General features: G+C 43.8%; 1 protein-coding gene across 11 annotated transcripts in view; it reads left to right on the plus strand.

The window, feature by feature from the left end:
- Positions 1-24,956, plus strand: part of MME (membrane metalloendopeptidase) — a 133,671-nt gene that overhangs the window by 98,127 nt on the left and 10,588 nt on the right. For all 11 annotated transcript variants that reach the window (XM_008521004.2, XM_070577675.1, XM_070577681.1 and 8 more), the window contains 8 exons: positions 405-533; positions 1,039-1,137; positions 3,667-3,747; positions 5,001-5,104; positions 17,019-17,077; positions 22,743-22,862; positions 24,336-24,469; positions 24,590-24,655. In XM_008521004.2, coding sequence (XP_008519226.1) covers positions 405-533; positions 1,039-1,137; positions 3,667-3,747; positions 5,001-5,104; positions 17,019-17,077; positions 22,743-22,862; positions 24,336-24,469; positions 24,590-24,655 — 792 coding nt within the window. The remainder of the gene's footprint in view (positions 1-404; positions 534-1,038; positions 1,138-3,666; positions 3,748-5,000; positions 5,105-17,018; positions 17,078-22,742; positions 22,863-24,335; positions 24,470-24,589; positions 24,656-24,956) is intronic.

Genomic DNA, 24,956 nt, shown 5'->3' on the forward strand with positions numbered 1-24,956 from the left:
GGAAGTTCAGCTAAAACGTTAAAAGACAGGAATGTGTTTTCTTATTACCATATTTCTCCCCTGCCACGTTTATTGGACATTACTTCACGTTTATTTCGTGCAGTGGTAACAGTGTTATTTTGTTGTTGTTGTTTTCTAAACTGTCTGGAAGGATATTAACTTGTAATAGCCAGAAGTTCTACTGGGACTTGCTCCTGAAAATATCCCTCATTTTCGGATCCTTTATACGTAAACGGTCCAGCTGGATTATGTTTTCTCGTCTACAAGGACACAGCGCCTTGTGGGGAGAAGCGGTGACTATTGCAAGAACTTAGGAGACACAAAGAGTAGAGTCTGTGAACCTGGGCGCTTCCCGCGCCCCCGCGCCCTGCTCTGGTCCAGCGCTGCCTCCTCCTCTCCCGCAGGCCCTTTATGGAACAACGTCAGAAACAGCCACCTGGAGACGCTGCGCAAACTACGTCAACGGGAACATGGAAAATGCTGTGGGCAGGCTGTACGTGGAGGCGGCCTTTGCTGGGGAGAGTAAACACGTGGTAATGTCCTCAGCGAGACGCACTGCCGAACCTGTTTGCGTAGATGGCAGTTACAGTAGGCCATAATTTGGCTAAAATTTTACTAATTGGCAGAGGACCTCTGAATCGCAATTTGCCATTGTTTCCCAATAAATCTCATCCTCCCCACCCCCAGGGTCTGGTTGTGTTTCTGATACTAATATTGTTTAGTGGAAAACCACCTGTCCCGTCCGAGAGGCAGTGGAGTCAGTGTAAGTCGCTTATGAACCCTTCTGTCAGCGAAAGTGAGCAAGAGTCAGTGTTTTCTTAAAAACCCAGAAAGTAACCTCAGGTTAATCATTAGTGTTGCTTATAGCAGTGTTGCTTTAAAAGTATGATTATCCACATGTATCCATTTGTCTATAAATTTACATTTTTAACATATTGTTGAGTTACCTTAAGACAGCTTATAGCTCTATTTTTTAAAATTTGTGTTACAAAAAAGCTAATTAATGGCCTAAATGGTCTTCTTTTCCTCTGGTTTGAGGTTGAGAATTTGATTGCACAGATCCGGGAAGTTTTTATCCAGACTCTAGATGACCTCACTTGGATGGATGCTGAAACGAAGAAGAAAGCAGAAGAAAAGGTAAAGAGGAGGACAGGGTAAACTGTCAAAGAAAAATTTGTTTATGAGAAAAGATTAACTTTTAAGAAAGTTCGGAAAAAAATATAATCAAGGATTGCATAAAATAAAAGCAACCTCCTTCAAAATGTAGTGTTTCCAGGAACAGCGTTCATGGATGAAGATTTTTTTCTATGATTTTCATCTTTTATCAAGTCTTTGCGACCAGCTCCTTCTCTCCGTGTTCAGTGCAAAACTTTGAAAGATCTCCAATTTTCCCTTTTTTTCCAAGGGAGACATCAAAGAATAAGAAGAAAATCTTGTGTGAACAAGTAAATAATTAAAAGATGCTATCATGGTTCATTTTCTTCCTCCTTTATGAAACATATCTGCTGGGCCTCTACCACTGTCTAAAAATATCCCCTTAATTTTTAATGCAAATTTCCAGCTAAGTTTTTTAAAACATGCCCTATTTAGCTTTTTAGATGGCCTAGGGAGAAATAATACTAAATTTCTTTCAGGTAAATGCGAGGTGGTATATTATTTGAGTATTATAAGTTGATCTATAGTTAGAAAGAGGCTGAAGGAGCCTTTTTATAACTATTCCTCTCTACCTCATTGTGCACCTTTGATTAGGACTTTTAATAGCTTGCATAAGAATAACGGTGAGATTTCTAAGGAAATCTTAGGTTTAAATTTAGGGAGATCATTTGTCTTGATAATTATGTAAAAACTAGAAGTAACGTGTCCAGTGGAACTGTACGTGCTTCATGAGCGATATTCACAGGCAGCTTGATTATGCCTTTGTAGTTCTGGCGGCAGGAGGAACAGACAGTGCTTTGACCTGATGCTGGGGTCCAAGGAACCTATTCTAAGAGCATCAGGCTGAGATCTAGCTCTCTTCCAGGCTCACTCACGTGGGAGGACTGTCTTTTCAGCTCTCACAGAGCCCTGGTGGCTGGGCGAGAATTTAGGCTCCCCCGCGTCGCTGTCTCTCTATCGCTCTGTGTCCTCAGAAGCTCGAGCTGGATTTGCTTCCGGCACGTTCTAACTCTGCGGACGTGTTCTGTAGCCAAGTGGATTGTTCTTGATTGTCATTTCCGAAGGGAGTGTCACAAAACACTGAGCCTGCAGGTTGTTCCATGAAAGTCCCCTGGTCAAGAGCGTTTAGGAGACACTTCCTGCGGGAAGGCTCCCTGACCCAACCCTAGACCAGGCCATGCGCTCCTGGGCTGGGATTTTATGGCCCAGACGTGACCCTTGAGAGTTGGTCCTCATGTCCCTGCCTGTCATTGCTCTGTACGGTCAGCCCTCTGGGGCAGAAATCTTTGCCTGGCGTCGTATCCTCAGCCCCTTATAAAGTGCCTAGCTCGTCGTGGACCCTGAACACATACTGAGTGACTAAGTGGGCAAATTGAGTCTCCTCTTGGACACTTAGAACAACCTAATCTTGAACCTAAGGAGCCCTGCAGTGACGAACCCTGCTTAATGTTTTTGTCACAGCGTTTACCCAAAGTCGTTCACGATAAATTCTTTTTCTGTAGTACCTTTTACTTCTGTAGAGTTCGTGCCCCTTAGAACACCCTCTGGAGAACTCTCTCATGGAAAAGAAAGTGCCATTGAGGGGGCTGATCTGTAATGAGCTTGTGGCTCGAAAACCTGCATGACAATGACCTTGGCCTGAGTGACTCAGTGACACATATCCCGTCTGGTCCACTGAGGAAATCCTGGGCTGAGGAAGCAGATCTGTAATAAAACCCATTTGATGGCAAACACACCTGTTTGATGGCAAACCAAATGACTCAGAGATACAGGCTTAATCCCCTGTGAAAAATTAAACCAGAGCAATGTGCTATCATAGAATCAAAAGTCAGATATCTTTGAGAAATAAAAAAATGGAAGTGGAAATAGCAAGTAGTAAGAATGAAATAATGAAAATAAGTAAAATCAACAATTTTAAAGTAATAAAAAATAGAAATGGTAGTAAGCAAGTGTTAGATAGAAGCTGGTGTCACAGGAAAACTATTTTCCACTCGTTTAATTAATGCCATTCATTTAACTTTGAGAAGATGGGTGCACCGGCTCTGGAGACCAAAGAAAAAGATAAAAACTCGAGGAGCCAATATTCAGGAAAAGTGTTGGCACTAGACCTGCGAGCCCATATCTGTGTTCTCAGCCAGTTCAGTGAGGTGGAAAGATAATTATAAGATGCTAGAATGGGAGCTCTAAATATTAACCCTTCTGTAAAATTGAAGAGGAAAGCTTTCAGAGAAAAAGTCGATAAAGTACAATACACGTGGAACAATGACTTGTCCGTTTTCGTGGAAAGCTGCAGCCTGTGAGAATGGGGCATTGGAACCTAAGTTGCAGGCCTATTTTGTGTTTATTTTGAACCCCAAGAAGAAGCCATTGCAAAGATCTCTAGGTGATGTTGGATATTCTTTTCGTAAACAGTGTAAATCAAGTTATTCGATTGCTAGTCTTGGGCAAATTACAGCGTTTGTGTTTAAAGTTACACAATCATCCTCACATTCAATATTATAATTTTCACAGGCCTTAGCAATTAAAGAAAGGATTGGCTATCCTGACGAAATCATTTCCAATGACAGCAAACTGGATAATGAGTACCTCGAGGTAAATCTGTGAAGACTCTGGAGTAAGATGCCCGGGGCTGGTGGTAATGTCATTACCAACAATGGTTTGCAGAAGTTACGTGAAATGACCTAAAACGTAGGCCTTCTTGTATGAAGCCTTTGACACAGGAACCAGAACTGTTTGTTTCAGTTTCAGCCTTTTTTTTCGTTGGCCCTCTCTGTGCTGAGAAATTTAAGAATTTGTTGCTTTGACTTCCACGTGTGCCGTTTTAAGCGTAGTGAGAGTGACCTTTGCCCTTTGAAGGGCGTCAGGGTGGACACCAGAGCAATGACCAGCAGGGTACCCAGGCTCCTCATCCCATCTGTTCAGGCCTGAAAAGTCGGGTCTCCAGGTTCCCTCCCACCGTCTGCCTGTTCCTCCCCTGGTAAACCAGGTTGTGCCTTCTCCATTTAAAAACCAACAAAACGCACTGTTTGGGAACTGGGAAGTGTTTTATTCTCCTCGGTAATGTGACAGTGCAAAGAGTATTGATTGAAGTCACTACAGCACTCATTGCAGACTCCCTGAGGGTCCTGTTGCTAACCTGTGCTCACCAAGGTGGCCCTGGTGACAGCAGGGCAGTCCTCCCCAGATCTGGGGACAGGGATTCCTGGCCTGACCCGGGGGCTTGCCAGCCAGTGTGCTCGCCTCCCCTTCTCCTGAAGAAAAGCTTGACTGATTATTTTACATGAGCTGCTGCTGCGAGCAAGTGCCGCGGCGCTGGGGGCCGGGGTCTAGTGGTGGAGCGCAGACTCCAAGCCAAGCTGCCTGGGTTCAGATCCCTGCTCCCCACTCGCTCACCTGAGCGAGTGACCGAATTGTCTGTCTCAGTGTCCTCAGTCTTAAAATGGTGATAGCCGCCCATCTTCATGAAATTATGACAAGGATTAGAAGAGTGAAATATATATTCAAGTGCCTAGAACAGCACCTGGCACGTGGTAGGAGGTAGACGAGAATGTGCTGCTGTTGCGTCTGTCATGCAAGGGTTGACATCCACATTATAGGGCTCTGCGGACACTGGGTTTCGTTTGATTAATTATGAAAGAATAGACTGAGGTGGCCATTCGGCTGGAGCAGCCTGAGCTGTGACATAGAGCTGGGCTGGTGGGACTGAACCCTTCTTTGGTGAATTTTAATGCTCTCTGTTACTTTATTAACTGATAGAATTTGAGAAAATATCCCCTATGTTTTTTAGCAAAAATTTTGAAGGCACTGATTTTAACATTTTTCCCCAAATCTTTTATGTAATGTAGTTGAACTACAAGGAAGATGAGTACTTTGAGAACATCATTCAAAACTTGAAGTTCAGCCAAAATAAACAACTGAAGAAGCTTCGAGAAAAGGTGGACAAGGATGAGTACGTATATCCCAGTGTCTCCTGTGTTCCTTCAGAGGAGGGCCTTCTCGCTCCTCTCTGTTGGATTAAGAGAAAGAGCCTGACTTAGAAAACGTTACAAAGGCCCCTCCTTCTTCAGTGAGAGCTCGGAGGGCATCTAAGAGTGTTAGGCTAGAGAGGGCTTGGGGATTTAGCCCGATTTAAAACTTTTCATGAAGGTCCTCAGACTGCCTCATTTCTCTGGTTTCTTCTCGTGTTTCGGCCTGTCCCCCCGACTCTGCTTGTGGACAGGCTCTCAGGAACGCCTTTGCCCTAGGAACCCACAGCTCCTTCAAGTCTTCTCCGAGGCCTTTCTTGCTGTACTCAGAGCTCCTCTGCCCACAGCCACCTGTTTCCTGTCGGTCGGTCACCCCACAAGTCCGTCCCCTCCTAGACTGCTCCGTGTGATGTCTCTTCAACCTGTGGTGGCCACGTAGGAGGCGCCAGGATCACTCCCACTCACAGCCTCCAAACACTCTTAATCTCTGCCTGTTAGTGGGGTTAGCACTTCATTTGTTAGTTTAAGGTGTATTGTTCAGTTAAAAATGGGCGTGTCTAACATATTGATCAGCGAATGTGTTTGTGCATTTGAGTCCCTAGAATGGCTTATGTTGACTTTTTCCCGCTGAGTTTTAACCTCCTAGAGAACAAGGCTGTTCCTTTTGACCGTTAAAGCCTCGGCCGCAGCACAGTGCTAAACACGTAGAAGGTTTTCAGTTAAAGCTGGATTAACGAGTGAGTGAGCAAGTGAAAAATGCACTAGCTGGACGTGTGTGGCGACTGACACGAAGGCGTGCCAGAGTTCACGCGTGCATCCGTTTATTCTTTCGGTTGTTCATCTGTTAAACTCGTATTTTGGAACACGGACTAAGTCCAGGTGTGGTTGGTACTGGGAGAGTCAAAGGGGACATTTGATTGTGTTCCGTTATGACAGCAGAAGACAGGAAGGACATGGTGTAGTCAACTACCCCCCGCAGGGAAGTGTGCCGGGAAAGGTACAAAGTGTGTGGGACCGGTTGATGGCGGGACTGTCCTGTTCTCAGCAAACCGAGTACAGGCGGGACAGAACTCCCAAATGGAAATGCCCGTACATTTCAGTTCTCACACCGCGTTTTGAACCCTTCAGGCACCCTGAGGGGGAGACCGCTTTCTTTTGCTGACCCCTGGGTTTGTGCCTCAGTAAACGTCTTGTCTGGTGCTAAACGGGCTGCAAGTGTCAGAAAAGGTTCATGTCCCAGCCGCCATGTGGGTGATGTCATAGTTGGTTGTTAAATCCTGTCTCTGGAACCCCATAAAAAGTCATCAAAAAGAATACTCTGTGGGCAGATGTATAATCTGGGAAGTTTCTTACAAGTCTGAATATTTTTATTTCTTTAAAAATACTTACACTTAATAATTGTTAGCACCGTGTAATTTATCTACAAACATTCCCAGATATTCTTCCTCAAAATGGTTAATATAACCAGCATCCACATCACCCCAGAAGATTTCTTCGTAATTTTAAAAATAGCTTGACGTTTCCTTTTGAAGTTGCTGTGGTCCCCGTTCCATATCGTTTTGTAATATAGTTTGCGCCTTTCATTCCCTTTCCTCATACATGTCAATTTTCTCCGAGTCCCTTTCTCGTTACGACGGATAATCGAAGCCAGAATTGTACACGATATTTTTGTGACATGTGGTCGATGGCTCCCATGGCTCAGGGGTACTTTTTGGATCCTTTCTGTCAGCGTCTGCTCCTCGGTCCCAGTGCGATGTGACTTGTGAGGTCCTCTGCTGCCAGGCTGGGTTCCTTCCCCGTCTCCTGCCTGTAGGCTGAGTGCAGGGTTCAGACTCCGCCTGCACAGTCAGGGCACCTGGGCAGCGTTAGTGCTGGTGCTGACTGCTGGCTCCACCCGCGAGGGTCATGTCCTTCCTGTGGGTGTGGACCCAGGCCCTGGTGTCCCCTCCTTGAGCGAGAACCCCTGAGTTAGTGCTAGTTCCTTTTTGTATTGAATCACACTTGTTCACATTTAATTTTGTGAAATTTTTTATAAGACAGTGCCCTTAATTTGGCAATTAGGTTTAAAGTTTAAACTTTCCAAAATACCAGGAGCACTTTTGACAGTGATTGCATCGAATCATGAGGACAACACCGCACAGGACACAGCATCCTAAAAGTTCCTCAGGTTTTATGGAGGTTTCCTGCATGAAAGTTTCTGACTTATGCTGCATCTCCTTAACAGTCATGAGTCACTACTCCGTTTCCTTCCTTTTTATGTAACATCAAGTTCAGGTCCTCACAGTGTGTGTTTAGGCAGATCACATCCCCACTTCTGCTTTGTTCACATGGCCTGTAGCTACCTCTCGGTGAATTACATTTTCAGATGCTTAAGATCCTCACTCCCAAGGTCTGGTAGGAAAAATAGGTATCCATGCCCAAAACTGATGGGCTAGAAATGAGAAAAACTATTGATCAGAGTAGGGTTATATTGTAAGGTATTGAGAAAAATGAGAAGGCATTAGATTTTCAAGGGAGCAATTAATTTAAATAAATTCAGTCAATTAACCAAATAGTAAGCTTCTAGACCTTTTCCTTTCTCACGCCACATGCTCTCGCTGGACAAGCCGTCCACTGCGTGGCATCTTCTACAGTCGTCATGACCACTGAACGCTTGTACCTGGCCCAGGTCAGTTTTCTGAGCTGCACACCCAGATGTCTAGCTGCCTGTGAAACATCCCACATGGGTGGTCCATCTCCCTGCAAACACAGCATTTGCCATTCCCCCGTATTTTCCAACAACTTCCATCTTATTGCTACCGAGACAGAAACCAGGGCCTCATCTTATCATCCTAGACTAGTCTCTTCCTCTCATCTCTGACACCTACCATGCGTGATATCTACTTCAAATCCTCGTCCAAAAGGAAAAAGCTTACATCCACCGGCTGCTACAGAAATGTCACGCAGGTGGCAAATGGAAGGACGAAACTAATCTTACCGTCCCCATGGTCACTGCCCTAATTCAAATATTTCTCATCGTTCACCAGTTATTACAGCCTTTTCCCTAATCTTGTCGCCATTGGTCTCACGTTCCTTCAGTGTATTCTCCATACTGCAGCCCTGAAGAGCTTTTAAAGGCACAGATTGAGTTATGTTATTCCCTGATGAAAACATTTTGGTGCACCCGTGTTGCCCGTCTCCCGGGGCATGTGCAGGTTCTGCACACCTCCCGTAGCTCTCGAGAACTCCTGTAGACCCTGCCACCCTGCAGCAAAGCTCCGGCCGTGAGGACTACTTCCGTGTCTTTGCTCCGTCTTCTCCTCCTCCTCACCTCTCTCCTGGACCACCCTCTCTGCCCTTGTTCATCTAACAGAAACCTTCACGTGGTCCGTCTGAACTCGAGCGTCCCTCGTTCCTCGTGGCACCCATCACACCTTCCGCTTCACCTGGTGCCTGCACTCTACCCTACACACATTTCAGTCTTTAGCTGAACGAGCCCTGGTTGAAAGAAGAAACCATGTAATTGTGTCACCAGAGCTTGCATGTTGATGGACAGAATGTAGACCCCTCCTAAATGTTTATGGAGTGAATAAACGACAGAAGAGCCAGTTTGTAATAATACCAGTAAAGTTAACTCAGCCAGTAAGGTAAAAATTGCCACGTCCAAGCATTTCACCATCAAGGTTGGTGAAATCTCTGTCCCTCTCTCTGTTTAGCAAACTGAAAATTTGAGGAAGTCAGGGCCTGAGTCAATCATTGGCTGAAAGCACCCCTGTCTGCCCATTTGAGCAGAGGACAAGGGGTTAAATTTAAAAAGGTCTTGGTTCCTGTGGTTTCTGAGTGCCTAGCATGTGTTTCCAAAATTACCTCAAACATTATGTTCTTTGGGATTTGGTGCCAGTTTTTAAAGAATTTCAAACGTCATGTTATCAGATGGAATAAGACCAAATTGACAATGTACTATCCAATGGCAAGATTACTTAGATACGTATCTGAAATAATTTACTTCTGGCAACACGGTTACTCACGTAGAGTCCGTAGAACAAACTTAAACCTCCAAAGAGATCAATGTACAAGAGCCAAATGAAATGAATTCCTTTTCTTGTTTTTAGACTTGGTGTCACGTCGTCAGTTTCTCGGGACAGGACTTTCCTAACACAGTTGACAGGTGGTGCCGTTGTTTGTAAGTCATGACCTTTGAGCTTGGAGTTGCTTTTCATAAAACACAAAGACTAATTTCATTGTGCATCCTTCTTGCTGTTATGCGTCAAAATAACGACACCCTGACACTGACAGCAGCCAATTCACTAAGCGTTTTTCTGAGCATCTCGAACGTGCGGAGCACTGTGCAAAGACCACCTAGAGGGTGGAGGCGAGTAGGATGTGGCCCTCGACGGGGAGTTCACAACCCAGTGAAGGAGGCGGGTGAGTAACAGTTAAGTCTCTGGAAGGCAGAGTTTGGTTGCTGCTACTACGAGGAAACAAAGAGCTTGGACAGCACTGTTTTTAAAACCACCATTCAACCTTCACTTATTAACAAAACGTTCTCTGGAAGCAGCATGTCAGTATTTAAATTAATATTGAGAGCAGAGGATCCAAACAGGACGGTTGGTTCATTCCTGTTTCCCCCTCGTTGCCTCCAGCCGTCTGTTCTCAGCCTGGGCTGACGGGTGTGGAAGCCCCTGGAGCAAGTGGGGCTGCTGACAGCTGTGGCTCTGTGTGGTCCCCCCCAAAAAGGCCCCACCTCCAGACGTGGCAGGGAGCTCGGACCCTGTGAAGTGACACCATGATTTTGCCAGCACAGTGAGTCACCGCGTCTCGGGGTCCCCGTTCTTCCAGTCACTCCCTGTGGCCTCTGACGAGCCGGGCAGTTTCCTTATCCATAAAACGACCAAGGTTCTTTCTGGCATCAAAATTCTACGGCCCTCACTGTGAAGCTTTGAGCAGAGCCAGGACGGGTTCCTCCCTGGTGGCCACGTCAGGTGGCCCAAGAGAAAGAGCATGCTCTGGAGAGGTGGGGAAGTCCCTCACTTCTTGCTAAAACATCCCTTCTGATTTTCTCCTTCACTGATATTTCTAGAGTCAGTCTTCTTCCCAGTCGAGCCCTGTATCAGAGAACTTGACTATCTCGAGAAACACAGTCGTGCAGGATCTGTGGGTGAATGAGCCAGCGCCGAGATGGAGGTGATGGGACCTGTCCAGGTGGGCGTGCAGTGCGGAGGCTCAGGGCTTGATGCGTCTCCACGCAGGCGCACGTGCGGGAAGATTGGGAAGAAAGGCTGTCTGGCTCATCGGTACTACGCAGCCAGGAAGACGGAGCCCAGGTACCAGTTAGACCTCACACAGACAAGCCGCTCTGACTCCCCGTGGCGTTTAGACCTCACATGGACAAGTCACTCTGACGCCCCATGGTGGCGTCTGTACTGGCCTTGTGTTGTGCATGGGTTGTAACAGATGAAAAGTTTAGATTTCTGTCTTTTATTCTCCAATTAAACCAACAGACTTTGCAATTTTCCAATGTGTTTTGGGGTCATAAACAAAACACGTGTTATCAGTAAAAACATTTCTGCTTTTAATTAGCACTCAGGAGGATTTTGCTTTGTTTTCAAGGAAGAAGGGGAGGTAGAGGGGGAAGCTAAATAATCTAAAGGTTGAAGTTTTAAACTGGGAGAACCTTGCAGAAGAGTTCTGGAACTTTCTATCAGTGCACCCTCTTGAGAGGACCGTGTCCAGACGGTGCTCGGCTTCCGGTTCCACAACTCTGCAGCCTGCGGAGCCACAGTGCCTCTCGGGGCCCAGTGCTCTGCGCCTTCCCCAAGTCCCGGGATGAGGAGCGGCGGCGCTCTGGGCCTGGGAGGATCCAGAGATGTGCCAGGCCCAAGTATGCATGGAATGCCTGTCGTGCTCTCAGCACTGTGCTGGCCCTGCAGGGACAATTAAGAACAAAACAGGAAGTAAACAAGTGGGACCACATCAAACCAAAAACCTTCTGCACAAGAAAGGAAGTAATCAGCAAAATGAAAAGGCAAACTATGGAACGGGAGAAAATATTTGCAAACCATGTATCTGATAAGGGGTGCATCTCCAGACTGTATAAGAAACTTCTACAACTCAATACCAAAAAAACTAATAACCCAATTGAAAAATGGGCTAAGGACTTGAATAGACATTTCTCCAAAGAAGAAATACAAATGGCCACCAAGTATATTGAAAGATGGTCAACATCACCAATCATCAGGGAAATGCAAGTCAAAACCACAGCAAGAGATCACATCACTCCTATCAAGATGGCTGTTATCAGGAACAAAAGAAGACAATAAGTGTTGTTGAGGATGTGGAAAAAAGGGAACCCTTGCACCGTTGGTAGAAACACAAAATGGTGCAGCTGCCATGGAAAACAATATGACAGTTCCTCAAAAAATTAGAAATAGAAATACCATGTGACCCAGCTATCCCACTTCTGGGCATATATCCAAAGGAATGGAAATCAGGATCTCAGAGAGATGTCTGCACTCCCATGTTCATTACAGCAGAACTCACAACAGCCAAGATGTGGAAACAACCTAAGCGTCCATTGACAGGTAAAGAAAATGTGGTATATGCATGTAATGGAATACTGTTCTACCTCAAGAAAAAATAAAAGCAGTTCTGCAATGTGCAACAGGATGGATGAACCCGAGGACCTTAGGCTGAGTGAGATAAGTCGGACACAGAAAGACAAATACTGCATGATTCCACCTATATGAGGGATCCGAGAGTCAAATGGATAAAATCAGAGGATGGTTTGTACGCTTAAAATGTGTTAAGAAGATGGCTCTCAAGATAAGCATTCTTACCACAGTTAAAAAAACAACCAAACATGGGACGTCCCTCCCACATTGAGTTACTGTCTAACGAGCGGGACAGACGGTCGACTTAGGATGGGAAGTTACATCGTTGCCAAGGGTTATAGGGGATGGAAGAGGTTTTAGCTCTTTCTCGAAAGGTCCCAAGATTATCCTAAATCAGGAGAAAAGTCACCAAAGGAAGTTCTGACAGAGTGATCCCCCTACACAGTAGCTCCACGTTGGTACTTTCCCTGAATTTGGCACGTTACGCACGTGAGGGCACACATACGTGCATGTGCACACGTATAAAGTTATTGACTAAAAAGACGGTGCCTTACTGCCAAACTGACAGCCACAAACAACCACCTGCGCCTCCTGGAAGGAGGTCGGAGTGTGGTTTCTCCTGCCTTTGTGGAAAGAGAAGTGGGTTTTCCCGGCTGAATGTCAGAACGGGCGTCCTGGCTCCACCTTCAGACGGTCAGGTGGGTCGCCCAGAACAGTTCAGTTATGTTAGCGACTCTCGGGCAACAGCGAACGCTCTAGTGAGGCTCTTTGGTCCCACTGTGCTTTTGTCTTTGGGTGAAAAATCACGGCTTATGGAACAGCGGAAAGAGCTTGCGTTACAGAGTCTAGAGGGAGGCAGGATGGTGGGAGGTGGGGGTAGGGGAGTGGGCAGCTCTGAGTTAAGATTCCTGCTCTGACGCTTGTTAGCTGTGTGAACTTAGACAACCTGTATAATGCCTCTGAGCCTCCATGATTCCTTTATAAACTGAGGATAAGGACATCTGCTTCTGCCTTGTGGGGTCGTCGTGTTGTGTGTTGTGAAGTGTGCCCACCACACAACTTAGGTTCTCATTAAAAAGTAGATGCTGTTGTTGTTACGGTCTGGTCGTGGTGGGCCTTTGGGGTGGTGTGGAGGCCACCATCCTGAAGCTTGTTAGGGTGACAGGGCACCCTAAGTGTGAAGCACTTTAAAAGGGAGCACTTCCATTTTTAAAGAGTGATTTGCAAGGACACAGCGTTCATCATCGTAATGAGTTTTGTGTGGGATGCAGATCGACAGCTGAGAAGCAGGGGTTTGATTGGAAGATGAGACGGTCCTCTGTGTTGTTGGCTTGCGTGCTCTGTTCCCAGTTGTATCACTTAGTTTATAAGTGTTTTAGGAAAAAGAGTTTGATAACTATGCTGTGCCTCAGTTTTCCCACCTGAAAATTGGAGGTGCCGTCTGTCTTATGTGGATGGTTTGAAAATACTGAGGATCTGTAGAAAACTTTGAAGTTTTGATGACAGAATGTTAATAAATGTAAAGAATGCCAGTGGTTATTTCAGTTATAAAATGAGAATCCTCGTTTCCAGGAGTACTTGAGGAAGACAGAGAAAACCGTTGCATCGTGCTGCTGACTTCAAAGGAGTTCCCTCGAGACCGCTAGGTGCTGAGAAGTTGAACGCTTGCAGGGAAAGGGGTGTTAACGATTTTGTTGTTTTGGGTTTTAAAGGCACACACGAGTGAGGGAAGGAGAACTTTTAGTTCAGGTGCTTTTGCAATCCGGTGGGTGTGTTAGATCCCAAAGGCTCTAGGGTCAGACTGCTGCTTTCCTTCCCTGCCATGAAATGATGTCCGTGTGCTTCCACCTCATTGCCAGTCAGGTTCCTTCAGGGTAATAGAGAGAGAAGAGGAGCCCCTGGTCCCCTCTCCAGGGTCCTTCAGTTTATCCCCCGTCCCATTGTCAGTCCAGCGTGGAGGGCCCCGCTGCCTATGCCGGCCCTTCATGCCCCCAGACAAGAATGAGTTTACCTGACAAAACTATATCTCAGAAATTAAAAGCAAAGTTTTCTTGCTTCTCACTCTCCCATCTTCACGCCACACACACCCAAACACCTACGCACACAGAGCCCCGGAGGCAGGAAGAGCAGCCAAAGGACAGGTGGCATTCGGGGCCCCTGTCGGGTCCAGCCCTGCTCTGGGAGGCGCGGGTGCCTGGCCTCCATGCTCCAGAGGCGGCTTCGGGTCCCGTTGTTTCAGGGCAAGAATCACCACCATTTGGTCTGCTCTTCTCTTGTGCGTTTTCTCTTTTCTGTGCTTCTATTCAGAGTCAAATTTGGCCGTGTTCCATAAATGGAAGCTTCTCCTGAAACGTTGAGGTGCTTCCACATCAAAAGAACTTATGGGTTTTGTTACATCACCATTTAATCTGAGAAGTATTTTCTTTGCCTTATTAATTTAGCTTTTACATTAACATAGAGAGAGAGTTCGTGATTGACCACAAATACTAGACCTTGAGCCTGGAGCTGTTCTCCTCGCTTTACTTAGGGTGCAATGGTCCAGTCACATTTGGGTCACAGTAAATTGCAGTACTTGAGGTTCCAGTCATCCCCAGGGGCAGAGTGCCCTGTGCTTTTGAATCTGGGTGGTTACCAGGGACGGGCGGTCTGGGGACGCACCGTGAAAGATCTCGGGGGAGATAAGGCAGACACTGCTCTGTGAGCCTAATCGCCACAATTTGGAGTTCATTTGAGTGTCCTTTGGTCATAAATAGCTTCCTATTTTCTTGAAGGTATAATTCACTGTGGACATTTAACGTGTAAAACCCTCCGTGCTGGAAAGTTACAAACCTTAATCAAAATGCAATCTCACACCCCTCAAAGCCATGTCCAGAAGAGCAGGAAAGCACTAAAACAAAAGGTATGACATATATTCTTACAAAACCAATAAACAGGAGCTGGGCGCTGTCAACCTCATCTGCCTGCCTCGCGCTGTTGAGATCTGTTGCTGTCTGAAACATTAATTTCATACGTCTAGTTCCTTTCCTCCATATTACACTTGTTAAAGAAAACATTTTGGATTGGCACCTTTTGCATTTCAGTGTTAGCATTGTGCCTGAGTCCCGAACCAAAGGATTTGGTGATTTGATGTTATATGTGATCACCCAGAAAGGTCCGTGCAGAGGATGTGATCACGGAGTCAGAAGTTCATAATTGAGAAACTGAACCTTAAAACGACTGAGACCTGGAAACATGTCAAATTAACTTTTATAACAATTACAATTTTAACAATTATAAGCTTTTTGCATATAAAATCTGCTGCCCCATTTGCTATCAGAATGTTGAGGACGCATCAGAAATGCCTGAGTCACCACAGGGAACCGTGTTTCTCCTGGGGGCCATGTGAGCCCATTTTCCTTTCGCCCCTCAAGCCAAACAACACAGAACCACACTTAACCCAAGTCATGATAACTGTGTCAGTATACATAAACATAGTCCTAATGACTTTTTCTCCTGGTCGTCGTGATCTTTCTTTATATAAATATCTTCTTTTATGATACTTTTTGGTCACACCAACAAAATCAACTTGTCCTATGTAGTTTCTGATCTCTCGATTTTAGTCTGACGTGCCTGGGTTTACAGATACGTGTTTTTGTTGTGAGTCATCACAAATCATGTGGGAAACAACTGGAGTTTAATTAAAATAAATAAAATTACATGCTTGTAATCATCAACCTGCAAGGAATTAAAACATTGATGACTCAGCTGTGATGAAATTCGGGACGGCTGATGTAGCAGTGCACCACCCTGTTTGGAAATGGTTTTCTCTACTTAAAAAACAACATGAAACTGAAGAAGAAACGCATTGATCAACCACCCCTCATCTGCTCCCCCCCCGCCCCGCCCCCGTCAACAAACTTTTCTTCCTAAAGAAAAATTCATAGAAATGCTATCGGGATTAAAAAGCCCCCAAATCCTTTATATGAATGTCTTAGTCATGTTATTGGAGATAAAACCCTTACTTAATTAGGATGTATCAGACAGTTGTTATACATGGCCCTCCCTCAGTTATCTTTAAGAGCTCAAAACAGGACCCTCATCTGACATCCCACAATAGTTCCTGACGTTGTAGCTGAAATGCTGATTTGGGCAACTGACATTGTACTGCTCTACTCGAAAAGCAGGGTCTCCAAACAGTTCTGATTTAACCTCATTGTACTGATTGCCCTTTTGGTGAGTAGGATCGTCACTGCCTCACGGATTGTTGCCCTGACAGTGGGGTAGCTACAGTGAAGCCGTTAGATAATGTTCCATGGTTATCATGAGTGTATGCTCATGTGCTGGCGTCTGGGGTGAACTGAAGTCAAGCTGTGGCCGTTCTATGAGTATGTAAGGATGTATGTGATGGTCTATTAAGATGTGAATATTACTCCTGTTGCACAAAGTACTTAACAATGGTGATTGACACGCAGCCTTCATGACGTCTGAGCAGAAAGACGTGGAAAGTGGGCACACATCCTTTACCTTAACCCTGCCCCTGATTTATTGTCTGGGAGCCATTTTTTTCCATTTTCTCATTCAGTCTCAGAATTATTTATGCATCCTTCTCTTCCTAACTACACTAGAGTCTTTGAAGTCAGGAACTGTCTTTTATAAAATCTCTAGATTCTTTACAGAGCCTCGGTCATGGTATATACAGACAGACAGACCAATCTACTCACAGACCACCTGGACTTCATTTTACAGTCATACAGAAAGACACCTCTGCTCAATTAGTTGAAATGTCACATTTTTTTAATAATAATTTTAAAAGGCAATAATCACAGGCACATTACCCAAAGCTAACTACATGCCAAAGGGATATCTTAGTCCTCAAAAAACCTCTTTGTAAACTAGGAATTTAAAGAATTTTAAATGTACTTGAATCTGAAGTTTTAACAACCTGTACTTAAATATTCTGTCAACTACTCCAGAATTATTGGCATAGTTACCTAGTACAGGAACATACAGCTAAACACATTTCAATATAACCTTAATCCATTGCAATTTCCGAAGAGATGCATTCAGATGGATTTTGTGCTGTCAGATGCCTCCATAAAAATTCATGCAAATGAAATAACAGATTACAGACCTGGATATATTCTGATTTTTCAAGGAGTAGAAATACTTTCAAATGAGCTGTCTCCCCCAGTGAACTAATTTGAATTTGTTGATAGTATTTCAAACAGAAAGTTAAGAGTCATCTAGGAATACTAATGGTGCTTTTATTTTGGTGGGCAGATTGGATCAGATAAGTGCCGTTTGTAACGAGTTCTTATGTTTTCTACAGGTGGATAAGCGGTGCAGCTGTAGTCAATGCATTTTATTCTTCAGGCAGAAATCAGATAGGTAAGGTCCATTCCTAAATAATTCTTTTATATTTTTCTGTTGTTCCCAACGTGTAGTGAATTGCTTGACAATTTACAATACTCGCCATAAAAGCACAGCTGAGGCTGAGTTATTTGTTTATTGAATATGCTCCTTGAAAGTAAATGCATCCATTTACCTCTTTTCACTATAATAGCGGAATTTAAATTAGTACAGATCACGTTGAGTATTGTTCTTTTACTGTCTTCTCATTTGGAGCCACATAGTTTATCTTATGTCTAAGTATTTTATTTCTAAATACTTTTTAGAAGTCCCTTATACCTCTGTATAGTTGTATTGATGTTAAGACTTTCTAAACGTCAGAGTCTTAAGTGGTTCCAGGTTCCCAGAGCCAGCTGTGCGGTCTCCCTGCAGTTCTGTGTACTCTGGTGGAGGCAGTCCTGTTCTGGATCCTCTTTTCTTCTAGAAGACTCCAAGAGGCTCAGAAAGTTGAAAAGTCTATTATATTAGGTTGAACCATATGAAATTCTATTTACTTAACCACTTTTGATCAAAAAAGAAAAAAATTTCATATGTTCTCTAATAGTAATACCACAGAAATATGCTTGGAAGTTAACTCATGGGTGAATGATGTAATGGATAACTAAATGACTTATATAACAAAGATATATTTTTTTCTCTTCCTGGGAAGACCTCGACATCTTTAAACTGTCTCTTAAGTATCACGTAAATGGGGCCATTTTTTACCAAGGGTTCTCAGTATGTAGAAAGACACCCAAAGATGCAGTACACCCAGAGGTGTTCTCAACAAATATCTCAGAGTCGGCCCTAACCCTGGTTTTTCTTGAATTCTGTTACTAATTAGATTAGAAATGATGAAAATCCTGCAAGATTTTTACCATTGGTTAAAAGATAAACTTTAATATAAATTTTAACCCTTATTTTATTTTAAAGTTTGATTGTAACTTTACCTTTTGTGTTTAAGCCTAGGAAGAGTTAGTTTAAGAAGGTATCTACATTGTCTTCTAGTATTTTTATGGGTTTTGTTTTTTTGGTGAGGAAGATTGGCCCTGAGCTAACATCTGTGCCAATCTTCCTCTATTTTGTATGTGGGACACCGCCATAGCATGGCTTGATGAGCAGTGTGTAGTCCCATGCCCAGGATCTGAACCCATGAACCCCGGACTGCCAAAGTGGAGGGCGCAACTTAACCACTATGCCACCAGACTGGCCCCTTTTATGGCTTTTATTTTTGGAGTAAGTCCTTAATCCATCTGGAATTTATTTTAGTACATGACATGAACATGGGTTGTATGAAGTAATCAGAAAAATTTGTCTTTTTTTTTTTTAAAGATTTTATTTTTTTCGTTTTTCTCCCCAAAGCCCCCTGGCACATAGTTGTATATTCTTTGTTGTGGGTCCTTCTAGTTGTGGCATGTGGGACGCTGCCTCAGCATGGTTTGATGAGCAGTGCCGTGTCCGCGCCCAGGATTCGAACCAACGAAACACTGGGCCGCCTGCAGCGGAGCGCGCGAACTTAACCACTGGGCCATGGGGCCAGCCCCAGAAAAATTTGTCTTTTTATAACGTATAGATAATAAGTAAGGCCTGTGCACTTGGTTAAAATCAGGGAGGTCAAAGTCTTGGCTAATACATTTCCCAACCAGTGAAATGATTACCTGAACTCAGACCAGAGCCTGTTTAATGATCAACTCAGACCCCATGCAGTCCATCCTTTGGAATGTGTTCCTAGAAACCACACCGACCTTTCCTCGAACTGCCTTTGTCTCTGGGGGGTCTTCACTTTGAAGACCTCTTTTGACCTCCAGTAGTTCTCTCGGTGTGAGATCTGTTCATTCTAGATTTGGGCTTGAACAGGATTGTTAACTTTTGGTTGGATCCCAGGGCACAGCGAGGCAGCCTGGACTTTGGTCCCCCCTTAGGGCAGACTGAAGGATGGAGCTTCGTTTTAATCCGGCTCAGGAAGGACCCTGGATTTTCTAAGACCTGGTGCTGATTCACCCCAACAAGGAGAACCAGGCAGGCTCTCTGCAGGTCCACCCTGGCTTTCATCTCTTCAGCCCTTCCCTAGAGTAGATCAACAGTTTAGGTCAAGACGGGACCTTGTTTGGCTCTGAATTATCCCACATCCCTGGAGTTGGCTCAAAATTGGTCCATCTCAGAGATTCCCTGATCAGAGAAGACGTGGGAATGTTTTCATTTTGAATTTAATGCCGTCAAACCAAATAGGCACACAGCGACAGGTAAAAGTAGCCTGACATTTCTCAAAGTAGACAGTTATCCTCTGAATAGTCAAGATTTCTCTGTAATAAGTGTTCTTAACATATAAGAAAGACCTTTCAAAGATTCTTAAGATAAATTCATCTCATGGAAATACGAAATCCAAAAACTTGTTAACCTCTTTTCATAAGCTAGTCTGATAATAACAGCAGTTCAGAGAAAGGGAACATGTCATGAAGAAGAACAGTCTTTGACATGTGCACGTTTTCTCTTTGACAATTCATTTAAATCTTCAAAGTGGGGATTGTCTTAACTAAAAATAATTTAAGATCCAGATATCCAGTTTTCTTCTTGCTAGAAGAATGTGTGTGTGTGCGCGTACATACACAGATGTGTACCTTTTGCAACACTGTCTTGATGGGGTTGGCATCATGTGCATTACAGAATTAGAACTGGTATAGAACACGTGTCTCATAAATGACCTTCCCACCCTCACACAAATACCCTAAATTAGATCTCATACAGTTTCTCATGGGATTGGTCTTTCTATGTTATGGTAAAAAAGAACTTGTTTTGTTATCATGTAGGGAGTTACTCATGTTAATAATTTCTACTTCTTAATTCAATTCCCAACACTTTTTGTCATAACTCACACATATGGGCTACATTCCAATTTTTATGCACCCCCACCACTTCACATCAATATAAGTCAGCTTCCAGGACAGGAAGGCATCCCAAGAGTGTTTCAGTCACTGGTTCCTCTTCTTGCACATTTGCCCTGTGGAGCTCTAACAACCTTCCATGCTGGCAGAAAGGTTGCGTTTGAATATTTCGTCAAATGTTTCTCTGTAAGTTCCAGGTGCCATTCAGTCATCTTATTAAACCTTGAAGTCTTGTCGAAGGAAATGATCAAGTCAGATGGGAAGTCTTATTACCGCTGCATTTTCTTTTTTCATTAACAATATAATTTTTTTCAATTTTAGGAAATTTGTAGATTATTTGGTGTATTTAGCCTGGGTGGTCTATGACTACCTGGAGATACTTAAATTTTCTAAAGTTGTCTTACTCACTCTTAGGAGTCTAATTTTCAGAATTGAAAATTAAGAGTAAATGTTTCCAAACATATTGCCATTCCATTTAATATAAAAAGAATATTTAATTTTTTTCCACCAAGAATTGGTTTTACCTGATTGCAATCTTGAGTTTTATAGCAAAGATTCTAAAATTGAGTCACTTGCAGCCTTAAAAAAATAAACCAGGGAAGTGAGGTGGTGGTGAGTGAGGAGAAACAGGGTCTTTTGTTTCATGGGCCAATTACTTATTTAATTAACTAACTTGGTGACAACCACGAGCATAACAAATGCACAGCTAAGTGGCTGGTTGTTATCAACAGTTGTGAAGTCTGCTAAAACAGTGATAAGGCAAATGGAAAAATGCTCATCATAAGATTCAGCTGACAGAGGAGAAGGAGAAATCATAATTTGCAAAGCTGAACTTGAAGATAGTATTTAATATGAGCCATAGAAATCTTATCTCTTGCCTGAAGAATGGCATATCAGGGTGTAATTAAAGCAGCAGGATCTTTACAGTTAATGTTTAGGCTTGATAGCACATTTCATAAGAGCATTTTATATAATGGGGTGGATTTTAATCAAAGTACATAGTGTGGGAGATAGTGTTCACTTTAAGTTAATAAAGTACTGCACATAATTTTTATACTTTAAGCTAAAAATAATTTCTTGGCACTGTTGATAGCTCAGGCAGCTACATGTGAGGTATAACTTTCATCAAAAGTCTTTAAGGACGAAGTATTTATTTTTTTATTATTTTCTCATTTTGAATGTTATGGCAACTTTCCAGATTTTTTAAAGGTCTGGAGAGAATTTAAATTGCCTGGTGTATTTTCAGCGTCTCCTATGTAAGTATCTAATATTTATTCTTGAAACCCATGCAAGGCTATGTCATATTCACCCCACCCAAAAGACACAGAGACAGCATCTGCTCCTCTGCGGTCACTGGATCTTACATTTCTGAAGGCCAGGACCCTTCTCTTGAATTCTTGGCATCCCACACAGCAGTGACCCAGGGCTTTGCAGGTAATAGGTGTTGATACTAAAGATTTTTTTTCAACTACAGAACATAATGGTTCAGTTATTTGGTGGATACTAGAGTTTTTTAAAACATGGAAGATGAAATTATGAGGGAGGTGGAGAAGCCGCGGGGTCGAAGGCCAGGAAGAAGATGCTGTATTTGTTAGAGAGCAGTGCTGGCCATCCAAGCGTTTTCAGCAGGCGAGTGACGCTGACGAGAGCTGCACTTGATCTGACTGCAGGATAGGTTCGACTTAGGATAAACTGTAGCTGGGTGAGACAGGACGTGGGAAAACCAATTAGGAAATGAAGTAATTCTCAAGGCAAGAAAGGAGAGTGTGTGCCAGGATGGGGCAGTGGGAGAGACCGGTGGAGGAGACAGACACAGGGATACACGGGAGGGAAGGTGCACGACCTGGGCTTTTCCTAAGTAAGCTATACAAGACTTCGTAAGATAAGTAGAAAATGTTCACTTTGGGTGACTGAGACCCTTAAAATGCCTGTAGCAGGAATAATAAAGTCAAGAGAGTGATAGCATAGAGTGGAAAATGGTGAGTCTGGTGTTTGACACTGAGATTTAAGGAGTTTGTGAGGCATCTGAGTGTAGAAAGTGAACGCACTAATGCACGTGTCAGGGTAGACATATAGAAATTGTTACTTCTTTATTTAAAGTCTTTAGTACACCACAGTAAATTCATTATTCATTCATTTATCATCAATTATTCATCACGTTTCCTAAGCACCTGTTATGTTTCAGGTTTTGGGTGCTGGAGATAATGAACTGAAAAAAACAAATGGACTCAAAAACAAATTTATGTGCAGACACACGAATCTCTGCCCTCAAACGGCTGATATTTGAGACGCTGGGGGCGGGGCCGGCAGACAAGAAAGCGAAGGACAACATCCATAAAGAAAGAAAGAAACAGTTATAAACGTCTCGATGGAGATAGAATAGGGTTACGGGGCTGGGGACACCTTCGATCGAGTGGCTCTGTTTATTTAACAAGCTGTTGCAGATGGATAAATGTAACTATTTCTCCCAAATATTTGCAATGGGAGAAAGCCCTCCTGAATGAAGATGATGGTTTTCCCTGCTCTGAACTCCCCATGGCGGAGAACAGTCTTAGTAGAGACCGTCAAGTGAATTGTGGTTCTCAATCGTGGATCGTGGGGCCGCTCCGAGATGAGCTCTTTGTCGTTATCAGTAGGAAAAGACCTGCATTCGTTTCTGTCGCAGATGTTTGTATACAGTTGAGTGAAGTGGGCATCCTGGAAAACAGCATAGCGGGCGAGAGCCGAGCCCCGGCCGCCCCTAGAATAACGCCCTCGTCCCCTAACCGCCTTCTTCCCCACAGTCTTCCCAGCTGGCATTCTGCAGCCCCCTTTCTTCAGCGCCCAGCAGTCCAACTCGCTGAACTACGGGGGCATCGGCATGGTCATAGGACACGAAATCACCCACGGCTTCGATGACAATGGTAAGGCCCAGGGACACTCTCCTCTAGCTGAGAAATGTCCTAATAAGCCTGATGAAGAGGTATTATAATTTGTCAACACAAAAACACGTTTATTCATCGGTGTGTTAGTGGCCTGAAAGTCACCCCACGTTTAGTGTTCCCTTTAAACTGTCGCTTGAGAAGATCAGGAATTTCTGGTAGTGAGGTAAATGATGTGTGCTTTCCCCTCTGACAGAATGAAGGAAATACTCACCTGGAGAAAACACTCTGAGGTCTGTTGATACCAATGGTAGTGTTTGGTCTTGCTTGATAATTGTTCATCTTACCTCCCCAGACCCTTAGAGGGCAGGGTCCACATCCTAAAATCAGATAGAAAATCAACAAGGAAGGTTCCCGTAAGACTGTTACACCACAGATGGTCAGGGGCTGCTGCTTTTTGCAACTTATTCCTACTGCCTGGTTCAGCGCCTCGCACGCAGTAGGCACTTAAATGAGCATCTGCTGCCCCAAGTGGCCAAACAGATGGAGAGTTTCAGTGAAAGTTGAGAAGAATAGACGTGAAGACATGAGAGGCATAAAGAGGTGAGAGTTGACGCTGTGACAAAGGTTGTTCACGGTGGAAGGAAAATGAGAACAACAGAGAGAAAATAATCAGGCCTTAAGTGGACCCAGCTGTAGAGAGCCAGAGCAAGGAAAGGAGATGGGAAGCGTGTGTTTCAGAACTTAGTAGGTGCCTGTTAACTCAGTTGACTGCACCGCAGTCTTCACAGGGAAGTCCTAGTACTTCCCTGTTTTTTGTTTTCAAATGGAAAAGAAGTGGAGGCACCTAAAAAACTTGCTCAAAGTTACGAAGCTAGGAATTGGTGAAACCAGGATGTGAGTTCAGGTAGCTCGTCTTCACGGCTTTTTTCTTAATCACTGCATCATAGATAACTATTAAAAGGATGATAAAATTAAGTATCAAAACACTTAACATATATAAATGCGGCTGTGGCTCCGGAAGGGGAAGATCGATGTATCTGAGGGGTAGCAGGAAAACTCCAGCAGGAAAGCAACTCTTTCTTTGTGCTTGAAGCAGAGGGAAACTGGGAGTCCACAACGTGTCATGAAGGGTTGGAGCCATGAAATGAATGCCGGCATAAAAATATCAACCTTTTTAAAATCTCAAAACATCCAGTTAAACAGACATGACTCAGGTGAAAACCATCCAACAGAAACCAGCCGCGATTTCAGGAGTGTTTATCTGGTGGCCTCGGCTGAGATATCAGGAGCCAAGCAGCTGAACCATCTGGATTAATCCTGAGGCGTGTCAGCAAGAAGGCCCTCGCAGGCCGGGCTTCCTCAGCTCTGGATGAGGAAGGAGATCCGTTTCCTTCATCTCTGTCCAGTTTTATGTTCTCCGTACAGTGGTATTTCAGTCCTTACACTTTGAATTAAAGATCTTATTGTAATTCTTGACCGAATGAGTTCCCATTTTACTTAAATATATTACAGGCAGAAACTTTAACAAAGATGGAGACCTGGTTGACTGGTGGACTCAACAGTCTGCAAATAATTTTAAAGAGCAATCCCAGTGCATGGTGTACCAGTATGGAAACTTCTCCTGGGACCTAGCAGGTGGACAGCATGTATGTCGTCAGCATTCTCTTGAGAAGTTTTAGATATGTTCAATCTTAAGTGAATTGTCGATGGTTTCTTAACAATCTGAATGTAGTTAAGGGTCTTGAAGCATCTATTTTTTTTAACAGCTCAATGGAATTAATACGCTGGGAGAAAACATTGCAGATAATGGAGGTATTGGCCAAGCATACAGAGTGAGTAATAATATTTTCTTTCCATTTTAGTGGTTGGAGTGTATATATGTCATATTTAATCATTCATTTAAAGCCTTTTGCAAAAGACAAGATAATTTATATATAATGTATAGAAAGACATATACTGTAAGCAAAAGACATTGAATAGAAAATGGGAAATATACAGGGAGAAAGAGGGTGGTAAATATGCTAACCAGAAAAGCAATACCATCGTGGCTGAGGGGAACCCCAGTTTCCAAGCCCCCAGAAAGCGAGGAGAAGAGGAAGCCCAGGATGTTATATCAGCAGAAAGGAGATACGC

The sequence above is a fragment of the Equus przewalskii genome, chromosome 15, assembly GCF_037783145.1.
Source record: "Equus przewalskii isolate Varuska chromosome 15, EquPr2, whole genome shotgun sequence".
Taxonomy (NCBI): Eukaryota; Metazoa; Chordata; class Mammalia; order Perissodactyla; family Equidae; genus Equus; species Equus przewalskii.